The sequence below is a fragment of the Taudactylus pleione genome, unplaced genomic scaffold (genome assembly GCF_031769625.1).
Source record: "Taudactylus pleione unplaced genomic scaffold, aTauple2 ptg000276l, whole genome shotgun sequence".
Classification (NCBI taxonomy): Eukaryota; Metazoa; Chordata; class Amphibia; order Anura; family Myobatrachidae; genus Taudactylus; species Taudactylus pleione.
Window position 1 is genome coordinate 1,199,863 of NW_028284678.1, and position 27,482 is coordinate 1,227,344.

A 27,482-nucleotide genomic window follows, 5' to 3' on the forward strand; every position below is an offset into this window, starting at 1 on the left:
AGATAGAAAAAAAAGAAGAATTTTTTATTTTTTGTGGAGTGCACTTTGGGGGTTACAGCATTCTTTAATGGACAAGCCAGCCGGCCTTATGATGACACAGGTGCGCTTGGCGCTGCTCCTTTGTTGATGCACGTGCAGCCACAGTGCACACAATTCACAAACACAGAAAATTATTCCTCCACCTCTGTCAGTGGTGACAGTATCATATGCAGTGACAGTAGACATGTCAGAAATTGTTGGCATGTCCTTCAGTCCGGACCAGATGTCCAAACCGGCCCTTGACTTATGACACAGGTGCACGCTTGGCGCTGCTGCTGTGCTGATGCACGTGCGGCTACTGCGCATACATTTCGCACACAAACACAGAAAAAAAAGAATTGTTTATTTTTTGTGGAGTGCACTTTGGGAGTTACACCACCTTTTAACAGACTTATGGGACACAGGCGCACGCTTGGCACTGGTCCTTTGTTGATGCACGTGCAGCCACAGTGCACACAATTCACAAACACAGAAAATATTTTTTTATTTTGTTTTGAGTGCACTTTGGGGGTTACACCACCCTGTAACAGATGAGCCAGCCGGCCCTTTAGTTATGACACAGGCGCACGCTTGGCGCTACTTTGTTGATGCACGTGTGGCTACTGTGCACACAATTCACAAAGACAGAAAAAAAAGAATTGTTTATTTTTTGTGGAGCGCACTTTGGGGGTTACACCACCCTTTAACATACAGACGCACGCTTAGCGCTACTGCTTTGAGGATGCAAGTGCGGCCACTGCGCATACACACAAACACAGAAAAAAAGAAGATTATTTTATTTTTGTTGGAGCGCACTTTGGGGGTTACACCACCCTTTAACAGACAGAAGCACGCTTGGCGCTGCTGCTTTGAGGATGCACGTACAGTGCACACAATTCAGAAACACAGAAAAAAAAATATTTTTTTGAGTGTACTTTGGGGGTTACAGCACCCTTTAACGGATGAGCCAGCTGGCCCTTTATATTATGACACAGGTGCACGCTTGGCGCTACTTTGTTGATGCATGTGCGGCTACTGCACACACAATTCACAAACACAGAAAAAATATATTTTTATTTTGCACTTGCGGGGAGCACTACTGATGGACAGAGCACCCCCTGGACAACACTACAGCACCCCTTTAGGACTGGGACACTGCACAGGACTTTGGAGTGAACACAGCCCCTATGGACAACTGACTACACAACACAGCCCAGCCAGCCCCTATGGACTTTGGTGGAGTGGACACAGCCCCTATGGACAACAGCAGCACAGCACAATACAGCCAGCCCCTATGGACTTTGGAGGAGTGGACAGCCAGCCCTAACTCCCACCCTCCATCTTCATTGTCCACAGCCAAGTGAGAAAATGGCCGCCAACGCGTGTACCTTATATAGAATCGAAAACCCGCGAGACCCGGAAGGCGGCATGATAAAGTTTTGCCTCGTTTTCAGATCCACTAGCTGGGCTTCCACCAGCCCTCTCCCACCACTGAATGGATGCCGCGCGCATGCGCACAGCATCCATTCAGCCTCCAGGGTCCGGGTGTGGGTACCCAAACTCCCGACAGACCACCAGCGGGCCACTTCAGCCCACGGGTGGAACAGCGGGACAGTGCTGTCCCGCTGAAATCGGGATGCACCCTCTATGGGGTGGTGCCCCTGTTCGACCGCACTTATCGAACACCCCAAGAGCCGGCCCTGTGGATGGTAGTACTGGTGCCTTAGACACTAGTGGTGGTGATATAGTGTACAGTACTTGCTGTTTGGTATTGCGGCTCTTATGGTCTATGTCTGACCATCCCCATGGAATGCCAGGGAGTACAGACGCCCAAGTCAGAGGTCTGGCCTGTCTAATTGACTCCAGCAGGTCCTAGTGACCGCCGAGTCAGCCTACCTTATCAGGGTACTGGGAGGAGGCAGAGCAGGAGCGCACGCCTTCCACCATTATGCCCTATGTACCATTGTAGGGTAATTAGATTAAGGTGGGTGGCAGTCACTAATGTTGCTTATTCTGAGATGCTTGCAAGTCAGATCTCATGGATTTCAGCATACTAAGCATGTGCCAAAGAAAGAAATTGGCTTCTGTGCATGCTTTGAAACGGGTATTCACACATGGATGGCAACTGCTAATGAGAATGGATTGATTGGGAGGTAATTGAGTGGCAACCATACGATCATACAGAACTCTTCGGTAATATTCCATGCTCATTCTCAGCGTGCCTGTTCCAGCTGGTTCTTTTGCACGCAGGATGGAGCTGGTGTAATTCCAGATACTACTGTAGACAACTATGGCAAAGGACGTAAGAACAGTGGGCAGGACTGGCTTCCACATGCAGTCGTGCAGATTTTTAGTATATAAAGGAGGAATGTGGCATTATTACCATAATGTAGTAAGCTTGAAATGTGTCCAACTCAGTAATCCCCTACACAGATGCTCCTAAGACACCTTTGGCTTATAGGCGCCCTATAGCCCCATTTGGCATGCAATGGTCACTGCGACTTCTTTCTTTCCACCAAATTTGCATCTTATTCACTTCACTAGAATGACAAGCAGCTACGAAACTACATTGCTAGCATACACTGACCAATGGGGATTGTGGTACTTGTATATCTGTGTGCGACTACGGTAACTCACTGTTATTCCTCCGGCCACATTTTGTTAGGCTTAATCTGCGACTTTGTACATATGTCATAAAAATTCCTCTGTGACAAAAGTAGCAACATAGCATCACTGGTACACCATGAGTGGCTATTTATGTTGTTATCAGTATTTTACCTAGAAGGTGCAGCCCCCCCATTATAATCTGCCAACCACAGGAACTGCCTAGCAGTGGCAGTGAGTTCCCATTGGAAGTGCTCCCTGCTAATCACAGCCAAAGAGGCAGTCCCATGGGGAGGAGTTTTATCCCCATGGGCTGCCAGTCCAGACTGCGATAGTGTTAAGATCTGAGGACCTGATTCAGAGAAGCTCGTAAGCGGCCGCTCGTTCGCTCTGAGCGATGTTTGCACATCTGCGCATGCGTATGGGACGTAATGTGCATGCGCAAAGCAGTCAGTGCGGTCGGAAATCGTGTGCTCGCAAAATAGCGAGTGCCTGCTAATTTGAGTGACAGGATGAGGCGTTTGTGGGTGGTAACAGGGGAAGGTGCTTGAAAACGGGGAGTGGAGATCCGAACGCAGGCGTGCCAAACAGTCAAAATGGGCATTTTAAGGGTGTGCATAATTAACAAAGCAGCATCATCGACCACGTCACTTGGTTGTCTTTTAGCCTGAACTGCTCGCATGATTGCAGTAGGAACATGCTACCACAAGAATAGCGAGCAGTTCATATGCCTTTCGATGTACTCGAGTAATCAAATAAATAGCGGAGATGACGTATGATGCGAATGGCCAAGGGGCGTCTTTACAAAATAGCGAGCGCATGTTTCGGATGCTCGCTCAGACATAGAGGCATCAACAGACCGCAAAGAGCGAGCGTTCAATTTAAATAGCCAGCCCCTTTTTCTGAACGAGCGATCACAAATAGCGTCCGGCTCTGAATGAGGTCCTGAGTTTGTTGTGGACCGGGGTAGTAACAGGAGCAGACACCTGAACAGACTTAAACTAAAAAGTGTTATTTTTTATGGGTGAACTTGAAGACATGTACACTGTTAATATAAAGTCCTAAATATAGATAGGTAGGTGATGACTTGAAACTGAAGTGAAGCAAGAGTGGGTAATATCCAGGTAGTGACAGAAATAATAAAAAGTCTTTGTAATCCAAATGGTTACTGCGAGACAGCAGGCAGGATATCAGGTTTCAAATTGATACTGGTGAGATGAAATCCAGAGAGGTTATGGAGTAGTTGAATAATACAAGCAGTTGGTTAACTGATGAGTAGTACTGAGATGGCTCAGTGTAGAAACTGGATAGCTGCAGAGAGCTAGGTAACTGGAGGCAGTGTAGGGACAGTGTTAACTGCACACTCAGGTCTTTAGGTAGGGAGAGGGTTAATAGAAGGTGCAGGGTGGTTCCAGCAGGAGACTGGGAGCAGGCAGAGCAATGCAGGCTGCTTGGAAGCTGGGATCCAGCAAGAGCACAGGCGAGCAGGGAACAGACAGGTCTCAGGAGCACAGGAACTCTCTCACAGCATGCGCAGTGAAACACGTTGCACTGGCAACTATGGGGAGTTCTGAACTCCCTTAAGTACTCAGAGCAGGATCGTGAAGGGTTGGAGAGAGCATGTGATACACCAGGATTGGAGCAACTAAGTCACATGACCAGAAGCAAGATGGCGGCGCCCATACCAGATCGGAATGGAAACACCTCCAGGTTTACCCCAGCCAGAATGACACAGTGTCTGTGGAACACCTCCCACAGTGCCCTCACAGGTAATACCCTTCGTCCCCTATGCCGGGAAACCCTGGTCATGACAGATAGCAGAGAAAGTGCTTCCAATAGGAAGCCACTCCCCTGATATTACGGCAGTTCATACCAGCTTCTAGGGGCTGCAGCTGAAGAAGTCCCTAGAGACTGGCCAGTTTGCTAATTTGTGCACATACACGGGATTGCAATCCCGCGCATGCGCACAATTATAGACTGCCGCTTCTGGTACTGTAGTTACGATACAACTGAGGTGACGACCGGGCCCCAGTGCAGGATGGGAGACCAGCTGACTGGAGAGAGGCCATCACCAAAGCACCGATCACTGGCCCTGGACTCAGGTAAGTTTTTTTTTTACTAATTTTATTTCTTTTTTTTACACTGTACAGCGTGTGGTCTGTTTAGACCACACAGCTGATCACTGGGGCCGGCTCCGGGCTCTGCTCTGCCTGTTATAGTGGAGTAGGAGTCCGATAACCGGGGAATACCCTGGATAACGCCACCTCCAGTTGGCGTTATTATCACAGGGCTTTCCCTAGTATTTTTTCACAATTTATTTTTAGTAACTTTGGCCAGATCACATTTCCCATTACAATTATGGGAAATGTGATATGCTTACTAAAAATAAGTGATAATTAGTGCTTGGAGTAGAATTTTATGAATTCAACTCCAATTGCCCTTCAGTAACTTTAGGTGAAACTAAAATAATCACTTTATTTTAGTAAAAATAATGATAACAAATAGAGTCCTATAGGAGATAAAGGGTGGCTGAGGCACTTGTGCCTGTGACTTGAATGTCAGTCATGGTCCTACGCCCTTCTTCCCTGCTGTATCTATGGGTTGTGTCTGTACTTAATACCTCTCTTTGCTATGGTGTGCTACAAGTCCCAGGGGATCGTGGATGCCAGGACATGATGGAGCTTGTAATCCCAAGACAGACATGGAGACTATAACAGAAAAGTACAGCATACAGTATATACCCACTGTTCTGGAATAGCCAGGAGAATGCTCAATATTTGGTGATGTTGGGGTGTGCTGAATCAGCTTATGGCATGGAACCCTGGAAAAAATCTGTCATGGTCAGTGTATCCAGTGGCCTACAGATCCTCATTGCCAAGGACAATCTACATTCCGGAATGGCATAGATTCCAAGAGAGGGGAGCGGGTATGGATTATTTGGGCCTCTGTTTGGACCCAGGAGTGTTGTGGAGATGTAACCTCGCTCCTCTCAAATCTATGACCAGGTTCCCTGTTGCACATTCCGCCTCTTTACTGAATAAGGAGGCATAGCCATTCTCCCTTTGGTGGCCACACACCTCTACCACTCAGGCCAGCTGGTAGTGTTAATTGCCTTGCTGAGTACTTGCAGCTTGTAGACTATCCTGTAACTTGTTCAATGAGGTGCAGGGCTGAGGTGAATCTGCCAACATGATACAGTATTGTGCTTAAACCATGTTGCTGTTGTAGTGTGAGGGAAACAAAGTTGTCATATCTTGAACTGCACAGCCACACATGCAGTGGGCCAGCCTGACTGTCTTCTAGAAGCATTTAAATAATATATAGAAAAGAATTAACAACCTTAACCCCCACCCATGTTCATAACCTAATCGCTATACTTACTGTTATACTACCTTCATGGGAAGTTATAACAATATAAGATCTAAAGGAAATACAGTATCCAATCACTTTTTTAAATTAAAATTCAACAATGATGACAAAAAGATGACCAGCCCACCTTTTATTGTAATAAAACAGCACTGGTCACCGTCACTGCAGCACTAAAGGGTACTTCTTCTGTAGACACCACATCTTTTGTTGTAAAAAGCAAAAACGAAAAAATGAGTCCTGGCTGCCAGCCAAGTCCTATTGTTGTACAGAAGAGAGGGAAGGCAATGTGAGAGGTCAGACTGTTAGCTTTACAATCTGATTGATACAATCCAGCTGATTAGGAACGGCATAGGAGAAATAAACACAGCATAGAGCACTGTTAGTATTGTGTGGGAGAGGGGAAATCGGTAAAGAAAATAGCTAAAACAACATGATACGCTCCCACAAGGAAGTACATATTTTGGGGGATGTTAGATATTTGAAGATTATGGGACAATTTAATATAAAGGAGAGAATTAGTGGAGAGGATAAGAGCAGCAGGAATCACAAAGAAGGGAATGGGAAGTAGTGATAACACATTGAAAAAGGTCTCTCTCTCTCTCTATATATATTTTTTTAAAACTATAATATATATATATATATATATATATATAAAAATACATAAAATAATATATATATTAAAAACTGTTACCAACTTGGCGCCTATTATACAAAATTTTTTTACTCAAAATGGAGGGGAAGACCCTGTATCTTATGATAACGTCAGCAGAGTTTATTTTGCATAGGCAGCGCGGTCAGATTTTCTTTTCTTTACACATTAATAAAAGGTCTGTTTTTGCATAATACAGTGCATGAGTTGTACAAGGACACATGGGGGTAAATTTACAAAGTTTCGATTTTACTTTCGTTTTGATGTGCGATTTAGCTGACCTCAAACCGAATCAAATCGAAAGTACAAATCCCTCTTCAAAACCCTCATTTACTGACATTCTATTTTAGAAGCATTTTCTAACTCTAATTCGATTTGGTTCGGTTTTGAACAGTGATTTGCTGTTCGATTTGGCATGTTCATGTACAAATCGAACAGCAAATCCCACTTCAAACCGAACTGCAAATCCCCGACTGAATAGAACTGCTTCATGCTTTCACTTTCAGCGTGATCAGTTCGTTTTCACACAGATACATGCATACATCAGTGAGATGCATGCATGTATCTGACTGCAACAAGTTTAGAAACAGTCATTTTTTTTTAAATGACATGGGGTCCCCCCTAAAACAGAACCAGCCCCGGACTTTTCATAGCCAGTCCTGGTTATCTAAGTACAGGGGGAAAATTGCGTAGGGTTCCCCCTACACTTAGCACAACCAGCACTGAGCTCTGATTCAGTCCTGGTTCTGGTATTACAGGGGAAAAAATTGCATAGAGTTCCCCTGTAATCTCCAGAACCAGCACCAGACACTTTCTAGTGATTTTATTTGTTTATTTATTTTAAGAAGACCATGGATGCCTACAGGGGGAAGCAGACAAGCCCAGGTAATGTAGTTGAGTATGTGTGAGTGTGTATGTATGTATTAAAACTTTATTTTCATGGTGTGTGTCTTGTGTTTATTTAAACATTTCTTTACAGGTGATCTACAGGTACCAGCGGGCCCATAATGCCCTGAATGCTGGTTCTTGTGGTTCTCCATGTACCAGCATGTGGGGTAGGCTTGCTAGGACCACAGCAAAAGAAAATATTTAATACTTTTTCAAATGCACTATACTTACACTATGAACCCGCCACCCACCGTCCAGGGGTGGCAGGGATAGCCCTGGGCTATCAGCCTAGGCTTGAGGTGCCCTGGAAAGGGGGACCCCTTTATTGGAGGTGTCCCCAACTCCCCAGGGATCCATGGCCTGGGCTGACTAGTGGTCAGGGCTGATGCTGTGGCTGGGGGGCCTGGTGATAGGGCTCCCATGGCTGTGGCATCAGCCCCCACTAGAAAGGGTCTGGTGCTGGTCCTGGAGATTAAAGGGGGACCCTATGCAATTTTTTCCACTGTAATTCCAGAACCAGGACTGGCTCAGAGCCCAGTGCTGGTTGTGCTAAGTACATTGGAACCCTACACAATTTTTTCCCTGTATTTAGACAATGAGGACTGGCTATGAAAAGTCTGGGACTGGTTCTGTTTTAGGTGGGACCACATTTCATTTTGTTTCAAAATTGAACTCTTTCTTAGCTTTTTACAATAAGATACATGCATGCATCTCACTGATGTATGCATGTATCTGTGTCAATCCGACCTGCTCATACTCATATCGAAAGCATGAAGCAAGTCTATTCAGTTGGGGATTTGAAGTTCGATTTTCATTTGATTTTGTGTTTGATTTCAAATTGAATGATAGTAAAAAAAAGGATTTGTGTGTTGGACTATGTAAAAGTACCAATGTTTTTCCAATGTTCGATTTGAGTAAAATTCGTTTTTAAATTTTACATTCGATCTGGCCTTTAGTAAATACCCAAATGCAAAATCAAATGCAAATCGAATGCCAAATCACTCAAAGGCAAAACTGAACTTTAGTAAGTTTACCCCTAGGGCTCTATGTATCAAACTTTTTTTTACTAAAATAAAGTGAAAAAGGGTGTTTTTACATCCTTTTCACATTACTTTAGTTTCACTGAAATGTATATAATTGGAGCAGTTATTATGAAAAACGACTCCAAACCCTTTAATGCGCTTTTCTTTAGCAAGCTGATCACATACCCCTACTTGTAATGGGAAATGCGATCTGCTTGAAATTTACTAAGGGGCAATTGTAAAAAACTACCGGGTGGGAACCCTGCTATAATATCACGGAGGCACTCTGACTGAATTATTTCCCAACAATACAGTGAGAATTGTGCTGTGGGGATTCGCTGACACAGAGCTTTCTCACAAGCTCTGTCCCTGCTTGAGAACTTTGATACATTCTCATAATAATTCCTAAATTCACAATGGTGCAATTATGAAACTACAATCTGCATTTGAAATGCGGATTGTAGTCATTAGAGGCCATGGAGAGGTGCAGTTTTATGTCCTCCAGGCAATGTTGCTTTAAACCTCCTCAGTGTTGCTTCCTCTTATGGTCTCTCCCAGTGAAAATTAACACCCATCCATCACAATGGACACTCTCTAGACCTTGGATTTCCCATTTTTGTGACATATTTAGTTTCTCAAACTCTGTCATTGAGCAAATAACCCCCCAGAACCTCCTCTTCTTCTACCTTATCTTCCCTCTTGCACCATCATCTGCATCCAAATCTGTGCACACACCAACACTAAAGCAGCCTTGACCCGACACTCTTCTCAAACTCAATTTAACTACTCATCTCTCCTCCTTCTACCTTGTCCAACACTAATACTGTACTATTATTATTCTGCACTATACACTGTGCAGGCCTAGATGACATATCATCTCCAACAACCCAATCCTCAACCCTGGCACTCAAACAGACACTTGACTTGCAAAGTTGCTTCCATACAGCTGAATCCCAGTTGTGAAAGTCTCATTCCAGTCCTACATTACAAATGTATCCTGTCTTCTTACTATACTGCCCCCTCTCTCTCTCCAAGCAAACCTTCTCCAGATTTGTAATGTCCACCCAATCCACCATGCCATTTAGTGCTGTTGGCTCTTTGACACTGTCAATTTGTTTATCTGTCCAATCACATAACTCTCTTATTCCTGTCACACTAATCATGACTTCACCCATACTTCAAAAGCAAAACTGAAACCATCTTCAAGAAATCTCCTTTAGACAAATTCACCCTTCCCCCATATTTTTCTCCATGCATCAATCCACCCTCACATCTTCTTCTCCAGTGGCAGAAAAGGTCTTCTTAGTTCCCTCTTCTTCTTAATCCACAATTTATCTTCTTGATTGTGCTCTTTCCCATATCTTCCACCCCACCCCCTCATGGAATATTGCCTGCATCTTGCTCACAATTTCAACCTGTTTAATCTTCAAACATGCAATCATCTCCCTAACATCATGAAACCATCTCTGGACCCTACCTTTTTCTCCAGCTACTACCTCTCCTCTCATCCAATTTGTTATAAACTACTTGGCTCATGTACAACTGTCTGACTCACTTACTCTCTGCTCACTCCCATCAACTGTCTGCAGTTGGGCTTCCACTCTCTATAATCCACTGAGACTGCCTTTACTACAGTGGCTAATGATTTTTTACAACTGTAAAAAGTTCACTTCACATTTTTCTCAACAATTCCTTTCAAGCTTCACACTCTCTCACTTCCATGATTACTCACGTACTGTTTACCACTCATGGAAACTCCATAGTACTTCTGGCCAGACTCCACTCAAACCTTTAATCCTACAAGCTCTCTCTCAAAATCACCTATGCACTATAGCCTATACTACCCCTCTGCATATCTAATAGCTCAAGGCCCATCTTTACTCGAAGTCCACCTAGCTCCTATTGCTTCAGCCTGGCCCTCTCCTCTCATGAGCAAGGAATGAGATAAAAGTACCTTTTATCTCATTCCTTCACCTATTTTGCCAACCTCATCTGTAGTTTTTTCTTTTTTACATGTGATTTATATGATTTCTAACTCTGACTGCCCGGCACTGCAGAATTTTATGGGACCTTACAGAAAACTGATATAATGATGACGATTGAATGTGTTGAAGGTTCACTTTCGCATTTTTTTATCAGATATCAGCGAATTAAGGACACAGATACATTTTTTCTTTGTCCCTGGTTATTCTACAGATGATAAGATAAATATGAGAGTGTAATGCATTGGTCTCTACTCCACATTACATGTGGCTGGGTTGGCTATGGATCTTTGTAGACATTTCCGTCCCTGCATTTGAATGTATATAGGGAGCATATGTGTTGTGTGCAAATGTCTTTTCAAACAAAATATATGGATTACGTGTTAGAGCTAGTGTTATAGCAAGCACATGATATCCATTTTTAGAACTATTTAGACAAACAGACCACATATTATATTGAGTGTTATCCCCAAATGTACTTGAGACCAGTTGTTCTGGTGAGCTGTAGATGTGAGATCTTTGTACATTTTAGCCGTGATAATTATAACATATCGCAGCAAGAACGTGCGGGATCACGGACTCCTTGAAAAGTGTGAAAAGTAAAGCAATTGCAATATATGATCACTTTTTTTCCGGGTTCCAATCCGGCAGATCAAATGCCGATGCGCCGCAATCCAATTGCACATGTACAAAACGGTCATTACAAGTACACTCTTAATACATCTGGGGGTAGTTTTCAGAGGATTTTCTGCAAATAGGTCTTCATAAATAACCCCTCACAGTGGCAAACGCAGGATTTTGAAAAGAGGATTTCAAAATAATTGGTTACAGAACCAACAACAAAAAAGTCTGATCAGAATAAAGGCCCCCCATACATCAGCAATCAATTGTGGCAATTCTGCAATTTGCAGATGATTGTGTATAAAAATCTGCAATGTATGGGGTTCACCGATCGCAGATTGCAACCAAAAAGTGATTGGAATTGATAAATCAGATTTTCCAACATGTTGAATTTCACAGATGGATTGGGGCTGTAGATTGCTAGTGTATGGAGATGACCAGCAGATTTGCAGACCGTTACTAGTAAAATGATGGGCCTTTCAAGATTGGCAGATCTGTGTTTGCTGAAAATCATCTGCAAATCACTGAAAAAGATCTGTAATGTATGGGCGCAGATTGCTAGATTGGAAAATCCTAAAATCGAGCAATAAATCTTCAAGTTGTTCAATTGTGTTTTTCATATTGCTGATGTATTGGGGCCATTAACCTGCAACATACACTTTATTGTGAACTTCAAGTGTTTTAATATAAATAACAACAAATATTATAAATAACAAGGCATCTGGGCATAAAACTTGCTTATGGACAATGTGCAACAGTATGTACGAACAAAATTTAAACTACCAGAGCAATTTACACCACACAGTAGTCCCTTATTCATGTTATGACACACAGTTGTGTCCCTTTTACACAATATCCACATTAGTGCCCCTTAAACAATGTCCACAGTAGTAGTGCCCCTTATACAATGCCCACAGCTGTGGTGCCCCTTACACAATATCAACAGTAGTGGTACCCCCTATGCAGTGCCCCCAGTAGTGGTGCCCCTTATGCAGTGCCCCCTATGCAATGCCCCCATTAGTAGTGCCCTCAGCAATAATTCACCCATGAGTAGTGCCCCCATTAGTAATACACCCTGCGGTAATGCCTCCTGTAATAGTGCCCCACTAGTAGTGCCCCCTGTAGTAGTGTCCCCAGTAGTTGTGCCCCCCATAGTAATGCCCCCATTAGTAGTGCCCCCCGTGGTAATGCCCCCAGTAGTAGTGCCCCCACTAGTAGTGCCATTAGTAATTAACCCAGTTGTAGTGCCCCCAGTAGTAAATAACCCTGTAGTAATGCCCCCAGTAATAGTGCCCCCTGTAGTAGTGTCCCCAATAGTAATGCCCCTTATAGTAATGCACCCATTAGTAGTGCTCTGAGTGGTAATGCCCCCAGTAGTAATTCCCACAGTGGTAATGCCCCCTATAGTAATGACCCCAGTAGTAATGCACCCATTAGTAATGCCCCCATTAGTAGTGCCCCCAGTGTTAATGCCCTCTATAGCAGTGCCCCCAGTGGTAGTGCCTCTATAAAAAATAGGGATGTGCGCCGGACCATTTTTGCCGGATTTGGATTTAGATTTGGTTCTAATTCGTCATCCGGCTTTGGATTTGGATTTGCCAAACTGCGGTGACTGGCTTTGGCTTTGGATTTGGATTTTATTACAAAAATTTACAAAAAAAGCTAAAATCACATTAATTGGTGTTTTTTTTCTTCCTAGAGTATTATTAACCTCAATAACATTAATTTCCAGTCAATTTAGACCACCTCACAGCGTATAATATTGTTTTCAACATTATTGGCCAAAGGTTGCAGTGAGCTGACTGGCTACTAAGTGACAAAGCAGCGGCACAACGACACAGACACCACAGTATAAAGCACATCTATGACACATTGCCACACAGCAGTGACCCTTTTACACAATGCCCACAATAGTGCCCCTTTTACACAATGCCCACAGTAGTGGTGTCCCTTACACAATGCCCCCAGCAGTGGTGCCCCCTATGCAGTCCCCTTAGTAGTAGGGTCCCCTATGCAGTGCCCCCAGTAGAATGCCCCCCAGTAGTATGCCCCCCCAGTAGTATGCCCCCCATTAGCAGGCCCCCCCAGTAGTATGCCCCCCATTAGCAGGCCCCCCAGTAGTATGCCCTCCCAGTAGTATACCCCCCATTAGCAGCCCCCCCAGTAGTAGGCCCCCCCAGTAGATTGTCCCCCCCAGTAGTAGGCTGCCCCAGTAGCAGGCCCCCCCAGTATCAGGCCCCCCCAGTAGTATGCCCTTCCAGTAGTATGCCCCCCATTAGCAGCCCCCCAGTAGTAGGCCCCCCCCAGTAGTATGTCCCCCCAGTAGCAGACCCCCCCCCCAGTAGTATAGCCCTCTCAGTAGCAGCCCCCCCCAGTAGTATGCCCCCCCAGTAGTATAGCCCCCAGTAGCAGCCCCCCCAGTAGTATACCCCCCCAGTAGTATGCCCCCCCAGTAGCATGGCCCCCCCAGTAGCAGGCCCCCCCAGTAGTAGCCCCGCCCAGTAGCAGGTCCCTCAGTAGTATGGCCCCCAGTAGCAGCCCCCCCAGTAGTATAGACCCCCCAGTAGCAGGTCCCCCCAGTAGTATGGCCCCCCACGCACCCCCCAGTAGCAGACCCCCCCAGTAGCTGTGCCCCCCAGTAGAGCCCCCGGCCCTTACACAGGTAAAAAAAAAACAAAAAACGTACCTTTATCCCCGCTCCCGCGCCGTCCGCTCTGCTGTCACACGCTGAGGAGGGAGCCGGAAGACGGAGCTCATGTGTGAGCTCCAGCCGGCTCCCTCCGTGCAGCAGCCAATGAGAGTCTGTGTGACTCTCATTGGCTGCTGTAACAAACACACAGCTGCCGCTGGCGGCTGTGTGTTTGTTCTGTGTAGGGCAGAGCGCTAGCGCTCTGCCCTACACAATAGGAGCCCTGATGTCGGATTCTCTAGTGAGAATCCTACATCAGGCGGCCGCCGTTCGGCCCCGAACGGGGATCCGAGTCAGGCGGTGAACACACGAACAGGGTTCGGGTGGACTCCGATCTCCAATGTTCGGAGCGGTTCGGATTCCACAGAATCCGAACCGCTCATCTCTAATAAAAAATACAATCAAAAATACAAACACAATACTTACCTTAAGGCCCGCTCCTGCGTCCTCTGCCGTCTGGTCTGCCCACTCTTCGGATCTAGAGGCAAGACGTCATCACATCTCTCCCATAGTGCTCACTGCGGGAGCCAGAAGCCGGAGCTCAGGAGTGAGCTCCAGCCTAGGGCTAATGCTGCGGGGTAGAAGCCTGGCGCCCACTGGCAACAAAATCTCAGCAGGCACCCAGCAAATGGAGCCTCCCTGCAGCAGCTGGAGGGAGGGTGTGGTTAGATGGAGCAACGGGCAGGGGGGGTTTCTAGGTACTCAGAAACCACCCCTGCGTGCGCGTATGACTCATGTCTCTTAGACAAATGGGAAACCCTGAAAACTCTATTTACATCTATTCGATCACTAAATGTAAATGCAAATTCATGAAGCAATCCAGACTCACACAAGCTCTTATTTGTCTTGCACAGTTTTCAGAACACAAGCATTTTTTGCAGAGTTAAAATGGGCACAAAGGGGATGCATTCCGGAAGCCGATGGTCGAAATGCTGACCGCCGGCTTCCCGACTGTCTAATCCCAGCAGAGGTCTAATGATAGGCGTCAAAATCCCGATGACTATCATTATCCCTATGCCAGGAGCCCGACGCCTGGCATACCGAACGAAGGTAAGCGGGCGGCGGGCACGGAGAGTCACCATGGGGGAGGGTTAGGTTAGGGGCTCCCGGGGGGCACTTAGGGTTAAGCACCCCTCTGGGAGGGTTAGGGTTAGGCTAGGGGAAGGGGGGTTAGGGTTAGGCACAGGGGCGCCTTAAAAGAGGAGGGGGCCCGTGTGCACTCACCGTGCATGGCCCTCTCCTCTCTCCCTGGTGGCTGGCAGCTGACTGATGCGGCTAGCCAGTCACCGGAGCCTTAGTAGACTCCGGGAACTAGAGTGTGCCCGAAATCTACTGCGCATGCGCAGAATGCCAGAAAATGGCCGCGGCGGCCATTTTCCGGTGTTCTGAGCAGTGCTGAGACCTTACGCGGGACCACAGACAGGTAAGTTTAAAAAAAAATGGGTGCAGTGTGTGCGGTGAGGGGCCCCCCGGGACTCGCACACGTTGCACCCATTATAGATACGCCACTGGTTAGGCACCCCCGGGGGGGTTAGGGTTAGGCACCCCTCTGGGAGGGTTAGGTTTAGGCACTAACGGGGAGGGTTAGGGTGCGCGGTGGGGAGGGTTAGGCTACAAGAAGGGAGGGTTATGAATGAGGGGAAGTGGGAGGGTAAGTATACTTACCCGACCCCTGTCGGGATACCAACCATCGGGATGCCACTGTTGGAATTCTGACAGGAGGCATCCCGACAGCCGGCATTACATACCCATTCACTGTAATTTGTTAATGTGCACTCTGCAGCCTCCAGCTTGTTAAAGATACATGCAGGGGCTGACTCCTAATGGTACGCAGTCAGTAAGTCGACGGTCGAAATGCCAACCGCCAGCTTTCTGACTGCCATAGGGGGGAGGTTAGGGTTAGGCATCCCTAACGGAGAGTTATGGTTAGGGTGGGACAGGGTTAGTTTTACGTACCTAAATCTCCTGTCGGGATCCTCACTGCTGCCGGTCTTCTGGCGTCAGGATTTGAATCTGTACATATATGTCCAGAGCAGCAAAAAGGTACTTTTGCTGCTCCCTCAGATTCCCCAACTTGCTCAAATGATGTGGAATTGAGCCCATATCTGAAATAAACACATTTAGCTCAGACAGGATGTCCCTTCTTCTGCATATAATACTGTGATCATTGGTCCTGTATATGTCAGGGTTATTACATACACTATACTTCGTATGATGTATATAATAGCTGGTTAAGTGCTGAGTATGCCCTCTTTATGGACTGGACACACTTGCTTTAAAATCAAGCATTTGGAAACCCCCCTCTAGAAATCCATTGCTAGCACGGCGTCATTTCTAGTCTGACGCTCACTCCCAGCACCATGAAAAAGCAAAACAGAAATGAATAAGGGAGGGGATGTCTTGAAGGAATGGGTATGTAATGCCGGCTGTCGGGATGCCTCCTGTCAGAATACCGACAGCGGCATCCTCCTGATGGTTGGCATCCCGACATGGGTCAGGTAAGTATACTTTCCCTCCCCCCTTCCCCTCCTAACCCTCCCTTCTTGTAGCCTAACCCTCCCCAACCCGCACCCTAACCTTCCCCGTTAGTGCCTAAATCTAACCCCCCCTTTGTGTCTAAACCTAACCCTCCCCCTTTAGCAGGGCCGCCATCAGGGGGGGACCGCCGGACCTCAAGTCCCGGGCCTGGAGAGAGCAGAGACAGAGGGGGGCCTGGATGGCTGCTGTGCTGCACCGGCAGCCATGGAGTACTGATATAATGCCTGAGCCTGACAGTGCCTGATGTATTACAATAACAAATATGGCGCCATCCGCGAGCCAGCCGAAGCTCGCGGACCGGCAGCCAATCGGGAGTGTCCGCTCCTGATTGGCTGCCGATCCGCGAGCTGTGATTGGCTCGCGCCCGGCGCCATCCAATCAAAGCTACCGGACACTCCTGATTGGCTGCCGGTCTGCAAACTTTGATTGGCTCGGGCCCGGCACCATGTGTGAAATGCCGGAGGGTGCAGCAGCAGTGCACAGTTCCAGTCACAGTGCCTGAGTGATCCTGATATGCCATCAGCGCGCAAACTGAAGAAGCACAATCCAGGTACTACATAGTGCCTGATCTTGCCCTGTGCTCCCCCTCCTGTTCCAGCCAGCCCTCCCTACCCTGTCCCCCCCTCTCTGCCCTGAGCCTCCCCAGCTAGTCCAGCCAGTCTTCCCTGTACCTCTTCTAGTCTAGACAGCCTTCCCTGCCATGCCCCACCCCCCAGTTCAGACAGCCCTCTCTGCCCTGTGCATCTCCCCCCTAATCAGCCAGCCATCCCTGTCTGACCCCCCCCCGTCCAGCCAGGCCTGCCTACCCTGTCCCCCCCTCTGCCCTGAGCCTCCCCTTAGTCCAGCCAGCCTTCCCTGTCCCCTCCTAGTCCAGCCAAACTTCCCTGCCCTGTGCGTCTCCCCACTAGTCCCGCAAGTCGTCACTGTCTTACACAGGGGGGGGGGTCCAGTGTGCTTCGTCAGTACCAGGCCCCACAATTTCTGATGGCAGCCCTGCCCCTTAGTGCCTAACCCTAACACCCCCCCAGTGTGCCTAACCCTCCCCCCTTGGGGTGCTTAACCCTGACCTCCCCTCTAGGGATGCCTAACCCTTACCTCCCCCCCAAAAAACCTAACCCTAACCCCGCTCCCTAAACCTAACTCTCCCATCCGTGGCTAACGCTAATGGCGTCCCGGTCTTACCTCGTTCGGTCTGACGTCCATCGGCATTCCGATGTCGGGATTAAGATAGGCGTCGGTATTTTGACGCTTATGTTAGGTCCAGTGGCGTAACTAGGGCAGGGCGAGCGGGGTTCGTGCCCTGGGCGCTGTTGGACCGGCGGCGCGGGGGGGCGCCGCCGGCCACGGACCGGCCCGCCCGCCCTAGATAGCCAGTGTAGCGCCGACCGCAATGAGTGCGGTCAGCGCTACACATTTACACAGGACCGGCGCTAGGCTTCCAGCGCCGGTCCTGTGCTGCACGCCTGAGCCCGTTCCCTCCCCCTGAGCACTTGCCCAATAGCGCCAGGAGGCGGGCTCAGGCTGTGCATAACACACGCATCGCCGCCAGCGCTGGCGGCGATGCGTGTGTTAAACAGCAGCCAATGAGAGTCAGATAGACTCTCATTGTCTGCTGCAGCACCCACTGCAAAAGCCGTGCTTCCGTCCGGCTCCTGCAGTGGGTAATGGGACTGACGTCATGACGTCATGACGTCATGACGTCAGTCCCATAATGCTGAGCGCGCCAGCCCGGGCGGACTGGAGGGCGGGAGCGCATCGCGGACAGGTGCAGGAGCAGCGTGGAATCAGGTAATTATATTTTTATATATATTTATTTATTTTTAAACCTCTCTGCACAACGGGGGAAGGGGTTGGCTACTACTGGGGGGGACCTCTACTGGGGGTGCCATTGGGAGGACCTATACTGGGTGGGGGGCTACTCTACTGGGGACTACTACTTGGGGGGGGGACTACCACTGGGGGCATTCTAAAAGGGGCCTAGTATTACTAGAGGCACTGCACTCGGGGGACCACTACTGGGGGCAATAATAGGAAGGGCCGCCACAGGGACCACTGGATAGGGGGGGGGTCACTACTGGGAGCCTGCATCAGGGGGACCACTACTGGGGGCACTGCATGGGAGGGGGGGATACTACTGCTGGGGGCACTATATAAAGGGCTTACTGCTAGGGGCACTGCGGGGACCACTACAGGGGGCACTAGATAGGGGGCATCACTACAGGGTGCCTGCATAAGGGGACCACTACTGGGAAAACTGCATGGGGGGGACTACTGCTGGGGGCACTATATAAAAGGGCACTGCATAAGGGGATACCGCTACTGGGCGCACTGCATTGTGGGGACTGCTACTGGGGGAGTAAGGGGAACTAATTGGGGGCTGTATAAGAGGGACCACTACTGGGGATCCTGTATAAGGGGCACTACTATGGGCCTGCATGAGAGGGACCACAACTGCATACTGGGGGTACTGTATAAGGGGTACTACTGGGGTTAAGGTGCATATGGATAGGAATGATCAGTTTGAAAATAAAGGGGTGTGTCATGTTGACACGCCCCATTTTAAAGTGACCACGCCCATTTTTTTGCCGCGCGCGCCGGAGGCACGCGCAAATGGGGGGGGCGGGCTCCCTTTTCAAATTTGCCCTGGGCTCCAAATACCCTAGTTACACCACTGGTTAGGTCCCTTGTCGGGATTTTAGTGTAGTTATTGAAGACGGCGGCATCGCGGCCGGCAGGCTTATAATTACATCCCGTCTTGAAGAAGAAGCTGCAGTCAAGGGCACAGTCCTGTACCCCATTTGTAACTAATCTAAGGAAACAGTTCACTGCCTGACTCATAGACACAGCTCTCAAATGCCTCAAGATTTCACCCCCATCAGGCCGAATGTCTGTCATTTAAAAGTTTGTCTGAAATCTCTAGTTCACACTGGATATATCCCTAATGAGGGTCCACAATCCACAGGCTGTGAGGAAAATCCAAATAACAGTCCTGATCCTCATAGGATTCAAATTCACCAGATAAGAATACATGAGGGGCCACCTGGTATATATATTAGCACTAAAATGATTACAAAATCATCATGGAGACTACTAACTATTTTTATACATACAAGGAAATATTTTTTTTTTAAATCCTGCAATACATTAACCAGTAGAGTTTCAGGTTCAATTCATCTTTACACAGCTACTGGTTACAAGATGGGTACAAATTATACAGGAGAATAGAAAAAACAACAAATATGTATATTTTAAGCGTAGAAGAAACATAGATTCAGGCACCAATAGCAGCACTAGTTATTAAAAACAAGTGCCGGTGTAATTGACATACTGTATTGTCATCTTCTGTCTACAGTTTGGCAACACAAAGGCCTTACCTAGTGTAACCTTCCCTGCACTGATTACTTTCCCATATCTTATTACCTTGAAATATATCAGTAGTTATATCTCATTGACCACAATTTCAGCATCAAAAAAGAGACATCTCCAGTTATAATAATATTTTAGAATATTGAAGTGCAACTGGTAGCCCATGGGGCAGATTACGCCCCCTCTAAGAGTTTTTGTGTTTCCCAGCGCATTATATTTAAAAAATAAAAACAAAGGTTTGGTCCACAACCACATAGTTATAAGATATGAGGTAGTTGTTAATGATAACATAAGCCTAAAATCAGCCATCAACTAGAGCCCTTCTGTAAGGGTTCCAGGATCCAGGCAGGTAGTCATTGGAATCCCTGTGGAGATGAGCCATCACACTACAGAAGTGGGAGTCCAAGGAGAGATTTGCCAAACCGGCTATTCCCATGATTGATGATCACACAGTATATCATAAAGTATAGTATTAATTTGTGAGTCAATTGTGTAATCAAAGTACAGGCAAAAATGTCAAGAGAGATGGTAAACAGGGATGGTCAGGGTGAACACAGAAAGAATGCAACAGATAAACAATAATGTTAAAGGCACTGATGTAAACCACATATTCCGTTTCAGAAAGCTGTAATCGGGAATGGATCATCAAACGGAAGCTTACAGGTATACTGTAGGTACCAACAGAAGTCTACAGTGAGTGGAAGTGGTAACCAAGATGGCCACTAAAAATATATATCAGCATTGTCAGTATCTGGAGAGCAGGTTCTGTACACAAACTTGAGTGGAGACAGGAGATCAGACTCTGGAAGCAGAGGCTGACTATATGCCAATACAGGGCAGTATTGTTCTTGATCATCACAATGAACAATATCATAATTATCCCCAATAGATAATTATCAATATGCACTCTTCATTCCCATTCTGTCCAATTCTTCACAGGAGACCCAGAGATCAAGTGAATTATTACTGGCATTATTATTTATTACAATAGAGAGTTGTGTGTGATGGAATTCAGTGCTATTGTAATAGGGGTGCCGAAAAGAATAGAATTACAGCAAAAATGTCTACTGTAATTTAATTGACCTCTGGATGGCGTAGCTGAGTAAGCGGAAAAGCCTTGAAGACTGGGATAAAACTGACTTGTCATCAGTAATCCACTCAGAATCCACAGGACGTGTACATACAGTAACACACTCCCATTGCCCCTACTCTAGTCCAGGCTGACATATGAAATCCATTAATCCATTTTATTAACAAGATCATTAGGGTTAGAGTCAGGGTCTCACCTAGGTTTTAGGGTAGGGTCAGACTGGAGTTTACAGCTTTTTTTTTTTTTTTTTACAAATTGGGTTGTTACATTGGCGTGAAGAGCTAGGGATAGGGTAGGAGTTGGGGCTAGTTTAGTTTTAATATTTATGGAAAATTAGACTTGAATGCTAATTATTTTATGTAGAAAAATGTGATTTCATTTGTATTTGGCTCTGGAAAGTCCACAAATCATAAGGATCTGCAAGTATCTATGAAAGTGCTTGTGCAGTGCTAGAAATAGCTGAGTAACAGCTTTTCTGTATGTCTGCAACAGCAAGATTGATCTAGGAGGTGATTCTGGTTCTTCCCTTTATCAATGCAGTATGCAGTTTTATACTTGAAAACCCTAGGTCCAGTTGGCTCTGAAGCACTCCTGGGAGGACCAAGATGGCTGATGTCACCTGACCTAAAATGACATATTACACCAGCCAAACAAAGTTACTTTGGCACTCAATCTAATGATCTCCCCAATTATCATTTGTGTTCCTAATAAAATAGCTTAATTGTGTGCAGAATGCAATACTATTGAAAATAAAAGACAATAGAAAACACTCTGCTGTCTAACTTATTGCAAATGATCGTTCTCTCCTGCTAATGTAATGAAGTAAAATAATTGCAGGGAGGCATTTTAGTCAAATAAATTTCTTATTTCGCAGAAAAAAACCACACACTGAAGAATCACTATAGTTTCTGGCAATGGATTAGTTTCTGGCAGTGAGTGCTCCAAATCTATGGTTTGCAGTGACCTGTTACTGGTCTGTTACATAAACCAGAAGCTTTGGGATTGGCTGCTACAGAATGGAATGGACAGAAATCAATAGCACAGGGATGGAGCTGGTTACTGCAGAATCTTGAGGCACTCAGAAGCATTGCTCATTAGAGAGCAGGCTGAGCTTAACATGACTTACGACAGCAAGTGAACACAAGCTTTAAAGAGGAGGGATGTGAACAAGACTCTTTCACTTCCAACAGGATCAGAACTCAGGAGAGCAGGGTCTGCTACCCTACCACTTATTTAGCCCAATTTTGGTTATTTTAGTTTTCTCCCTTTTTGGCTGTGACATCTCATTTTTTTTTTTTATATATTTTTGGAGGTTTATATTATCATGCACCCAGTACTGTGCTCAAACATGTTCCTGGTGCTGCTTGTTACCATGGTATGGGGGCACAGCTATTCAGACACACGTGTCGTGAGTGGTGAGTAGTGTGACAGCATTGTGGGTTGTGCTCTGAAAACTTTGAACAGTGATGTTGCATGAGTTGGATCAAAGCTTCTGGGTTACAAAGGAAAATCTGCTGTTATTTCTGGGTAAAATTTTTTTTTAAAATAATGTGATAATTGTCAATGAATGTGTCTGTGTGCCTATAAATATATGTATATGTATAACTTTTTTAAACAAAACATATTACCAGGCGGTTTCAGATGACTGTATATTATTCCATTGTTCCATTAGTCCATGAAAATAGATTTCTTAATGTGAAACATGATTATTACAAAGATGATACTTATAGGAAAAAAAAGGTAAATCAATCACTAATTTGCTGAGATAAATATTGATCCGGGATTCTGCTGACAGCAGGCTGATATCGACTGTGCTTTTATTTTCTGATGAGCACTCTCCCTTATATTAATTAGTTACAGAAAAAGAGTGATAATAGGTAATAAAAGTCAAAAACTATTACTGTAGTTTCATGATCTTAGGTTAGTCGTGGTCAAATATCTTTTAGCTGAGACCCTAAACGTCAGAGTGCAATTGCTCTTGGACCCCAATTACTGTATAATTGTTTTGGAATCACAATCGGTGTATCATTGTTCTGGGACAATATAATGTATTGCATATATGAACAGTCGAGGGACCCCCAAGTCTGGGATCCTGTTTGGGGTCCCTATTCACAAGTTACTCCACTAGGTGAAGCGTGGAGTCATAATAACAATACAAAAGTGTGCTATAGAGTTGCTTTGGTTTAACCTGTGCTATTTTGTCACAGGTACAAGGAAAGTAGAGAATTACGTTATTATGGGGGAGATGTACCAAGCCTTGGAGAGAGATACATTGGAGAGAGATGAAGTAACAACCAATCGGCTCCTACAATAACTGTCATTTTTCAAACACGCTGTAAAGTGACAGTTAGAAGCTGATTGGTTGGTACTTTATCTATCTCCAAGGCTTGGTACATCTCCCTCAAATATGAGAAGAGACAATCTTTGTCTTGCAATCTAACATGGTATAATGGTATGACGGGCAAGTGTTAATTCATTACTTTATCACAAATTACATAAAAAATCCCTGCAAAAATAAGACTCAAATGAAAATAAATGAATATTTCAATATGTGACCTATCAAAGTCATGGAAACTCATGTTTAATCATTTAAAAGCATGCACATAAATAAGTTACACAGTAGCTACATTTAATAGTACTGTATTGAAATATTTAACTAAATAAACAAACAAGCATACAGTATATAACCAACTCTGAAAACCCTGGGCAAAAGAGCTTGTAGTCTAGAACAGAGTTTCCCAAACTCACCCATCACAGTCCGGGTTTTAAGGATAACCATGCTTGAGCACAGGTGACTTAATTAGTACCTCAGTTCATTTGATTTAACCATCTGGACTGAAGCATGGATATTCCTTAAAAACTGGACTGTAATAGCAGAGTTTGGGAAACACTGGTCTAGAGGATGGCATGATTGTCATATTTCCAAAGAAAATTCATATCCACTTAAAGTAATGTAACAATTGGTACAGCTGATGTGTAATGGCCCGTACACACGGGTCGATCAGACAACGATCAGATATCGAACATCCAGCACATGCACCAACCCCCTAACGACTTAACGATCCCGCGATCAATGATCGTGCGTCCCTAGAACAAACTGGCTAACCTGGTCGATATCGACCAGGTTGGCCTGCATGCACGGGCGATGGTAGATATCAACCTTCCATGCCCGCGCATCGACCATCGTTTGGCGGATGCGCGGGCATGGAAGGAGTTGAAAAAAAGAACGATATAAATGATCAAACGATAACGATATCGTTATCATTTATATTGTTCTTTTAAGTTGGACCGTGTGTATGCACCATTAGCCTAATGCAAAGTAACAAAATGAATCTAGATGGAACTCTTCCACTTTTGGAAGTTGATACAAGTTTGTGTTTTATAGAGCACTGGTCGCATAGATTGGCCATATGAGATTTACAGAGGTAAATTACTTAATTAATAAACTGCAGAACACAGCAGAACTGTCAAGTGATGTCAGCTCCAATTTTAAAATATATTTGGCAAGTCCATGTAGTTCTATGCATAATGTATAGGTAAAAGTGAGGTATTGTAATGATCCACTGGCCATCATTTTAAATGAAGTGAATTATTAGCCAAAATCTCGTTTCTGCAGAGCCATAGTAAAATATTGCCAAATTACTGAGGCCAGCACTGCAATTACCTGTACATTCCGAATATAATAAATTATTCTATAGCTATAACTAGTTAAACTGATGTGCAATTTTTGGGGGAGTCCACAGTAATTAGACCAAAAATAAAATTCCTTTTTTGTTTTCCATGGGACATTTTTCTTTTGCTACTCAAAGAATTGGCCATTATGTTTTAATTGACAGAATGTATTACAGGTACACATGAATTACTGAGAGTCATATAATAGAGTTTGTTGCCTGGGAAGCTTGTGCAGCAGAGATAGGCACTCTGTCGCTTTCTTACTGTTGTAGAACTACAAGTTCCTGCATGCCTTTTGACATGTGAATCTGCAGCAGATGAAGAATGAAGATTGTATAAATATTACAAAATCAAGTATACATTTGCATATATTTGATCTCCAAAATGCTGCGTGTATCATATCACAAATATAAAAGTATTGAGCTTCAGGCAAGGGACTAAGGCCCTGATTCAGACCCACTCGCGAGCGGCTGTCCGCTCGCAAGTGGGTCGATGTTCTGCACTGAGCATGCGCACGACGGAGGGAGCTCCGTCATGCACATGCGCCAGACGCGACGAGCGAAGGACTTTCCTTCGCTCGTTGTGTCTGATCAAAGGGGGCGTGCTGTCGATGTTGATTGACAGCACGCCCCCTTTGGTGGGCGTGCCGGGGGCGTGCCTCCCTGACGGGGGTGTTCCTAAGGGAACGCCTCCCATCAGAAGCCGGCCCACTGACATCACTAGTGATGTCAGTGGGAGTGATTTTGGCTCTGATAGAGCCAAAATCACTCCGGAGCTTGCGGTTGAAAACCTCAACCGCAGGCTCCGGCTCGCAGTTTTGATGGTCGCGATGGTCACGACCATCGCGGCCATCAAACTGCACGCTCGTATAGGCTGTGGGTGGTGACCCACAGCTATACGAGCGTCCAGGAGGACGCTCCATTTTAATGGAGGGCGGCCCTCATTCAGAGCGTGCGCTCTGCTCAGAGCGTACGGCTCTGAATGAGGGCCTAAATCCAGATGCATGGAACTGTTACTAATACCCCTTTTACGCCAGAGCTAAAACCCGGGTTATTGCAGGGTTAACCCGGGTAGCTCCATGGTATAAAAGGGGAGGGTTGGATTCCCGGGTGGAGTGACCCGGCAATCCAACCCAGGTAACTTGCAGGGTTTAACATCGGAATGACCCGTGAAACCCTGCCGTGTAAACGGCGCGATCCGGATCACGATGACCTGGAGAGCGCCACATGCCGGCCGATTGGCCGGCTTCAGTGGCGCTTGGAGATGTCGTCATCTCCAAGCGTCCACTTCCACGCTGGAAGAGCCGGGTCACTGCAGACCCGGCTCCGGTGTGAACGGCGCTGACTCGGGAATATCCTGAGTAGGCGCCGGCTAAATTCCGGGTCTGATCTGTTTTGAAACCCTGTTCCAACCTTCGGGTCAGACCCAGAATTTAGGTATAAAAGCAGTATAAGGGGTATATTTACTAAAGTGCAGGTTTATAGAAGTGGAGATGTTGCCCATAGCAGCCAATCAGATTCTAGCTATTATCTTCTAAAAGGTGCTAGATAAATGATAATTAGAATCTGATTGGTTGTTATGGCCAACACCTCCACTTCTATAAATCTTTAGTAAGTATACCCCTAAATCTGAAGATTGGTTCTTCTCAATACTAGATAAACAAATATGCTCTACCCTTAGGACCTCATTTGCAGGAAAATAATGCAGACGTAAAAAACGCTCACGTAACAAGAGCAGGTGCGTGCTTCTGCAAAGTTTATATGTTTGAATTAAAAAAAAAATCTTCAATAGAGCAGATATAAATATCCTTCTTGGGAACATAAAAAAAACTAACTAAAATACTGTGCACCCACAAAAGCATTTGAACGTATGCACTATCAATCAAAAATTGACCTTTCAGCTTCCATTGGCATGCACAGCACATTTCATTAGGGTATGTACCCAGGGAAATCTAGAGAGGGATTCTAGGTGCCACCTGGGCACGTATCAAGCACTATATGATTGTCATCAACCCCCTTTATTGTCATGTGCCCCCAATCACCCCTGATATCATGCCCCACCCAATCTCCCCCTATTATCATATCAATTCCCCCACCACTGTATCCTCACTAACCTATCACCATATTATACCCCAAAGAAGTAAACCCGTGATATTCCGCAAAATAGTGATGGATGGTGTTTTTAATATAGAACATGTACTGTGTAACTCAATGATATGTCCTCTGCACCTCCAGGTATGGAGATAATTAGGGTGACATGTGAAGTGGAAGGTACCACTGCGTTGATACTTCTTGTGAGTCATTCTGTACCACTCTCATCATCGTAATGCTGGTGGGTACAGGTAAAGTTGCTGGGAAACATGGAGGTGGAGTGGAACATAAAGGTGTGCCTGGGCACTGCTTTGACCCAATGTGCTCAGTCTAGGGTAGCTTCAGAGGTGATTCCATTTCCACAATCAGCCAATCAGAAGCTGTAAGCTAGTGCAGACAACCATCATTTTCATCAGCGACTGCGCCAATAGCCCTCAGCAGCAATTACCTTCTGCAACAGCTCCTCCTCAACAACACCCGAACTCAGTCTTCCCCAGTTGCTTAGGCTTTGATAGGCGTATCTACGTCTTTGTGTATCTGTTCACAATTACACAAACAAACCCTTACTCTTCTTTGCCTAAAGTACACTTCTCCGTTCCCCCCCTCTCCCACCTGTCCAGTCATACAGCAGACGCTAATGTCCGATGCAATCACTTCATTTCTCTATCGGGATGCTGCAGAAAAACTGCGCATGTGTAGTGTGCTGACCGCACATGTGTGGCGGCCATTGTTGAGAGTTCTCCAGGAAAATTCAGCAATCAATAGCCCATAGCAGGGGCGTATCTATAATGGGTGCAGGGTGTGCGGGGAACATGGGCCCCTGGGTCCGGGGGGGGCCTGCACCGCACACCCTGCACCCATAATCTTACTTACCTCTCCGGAGT

General features: G+C 45.9%; 1 protein-coding gene across 2 annotated transcripts in view; it reads left to right on the plus strand.

Moving 5' to 3' along the window:
- Positions 1–21,949: 21,949 nt before the first annotated feature.
- CHODL (chondrolectin) overlaps positions 21,950–27,482 on the plus strand; it is a 152,804-nt gene continuing 147,271 nt past the window's right edge. For both annotated transcript variants that reach the window (XM_088481680.1, XM_088481681.1), the window contains exon 1: positions 21,950–22,251. In XM_088481680.1, the coding sequence (XP_088337806.1) occupies positions 22,161–22,251 (91 nt within the window). In that variant the 5' untranslated portion in view covers positions 21,950–22,160. The remainder of the gene's footprint in view (positions 22,252–27,482) is intronic.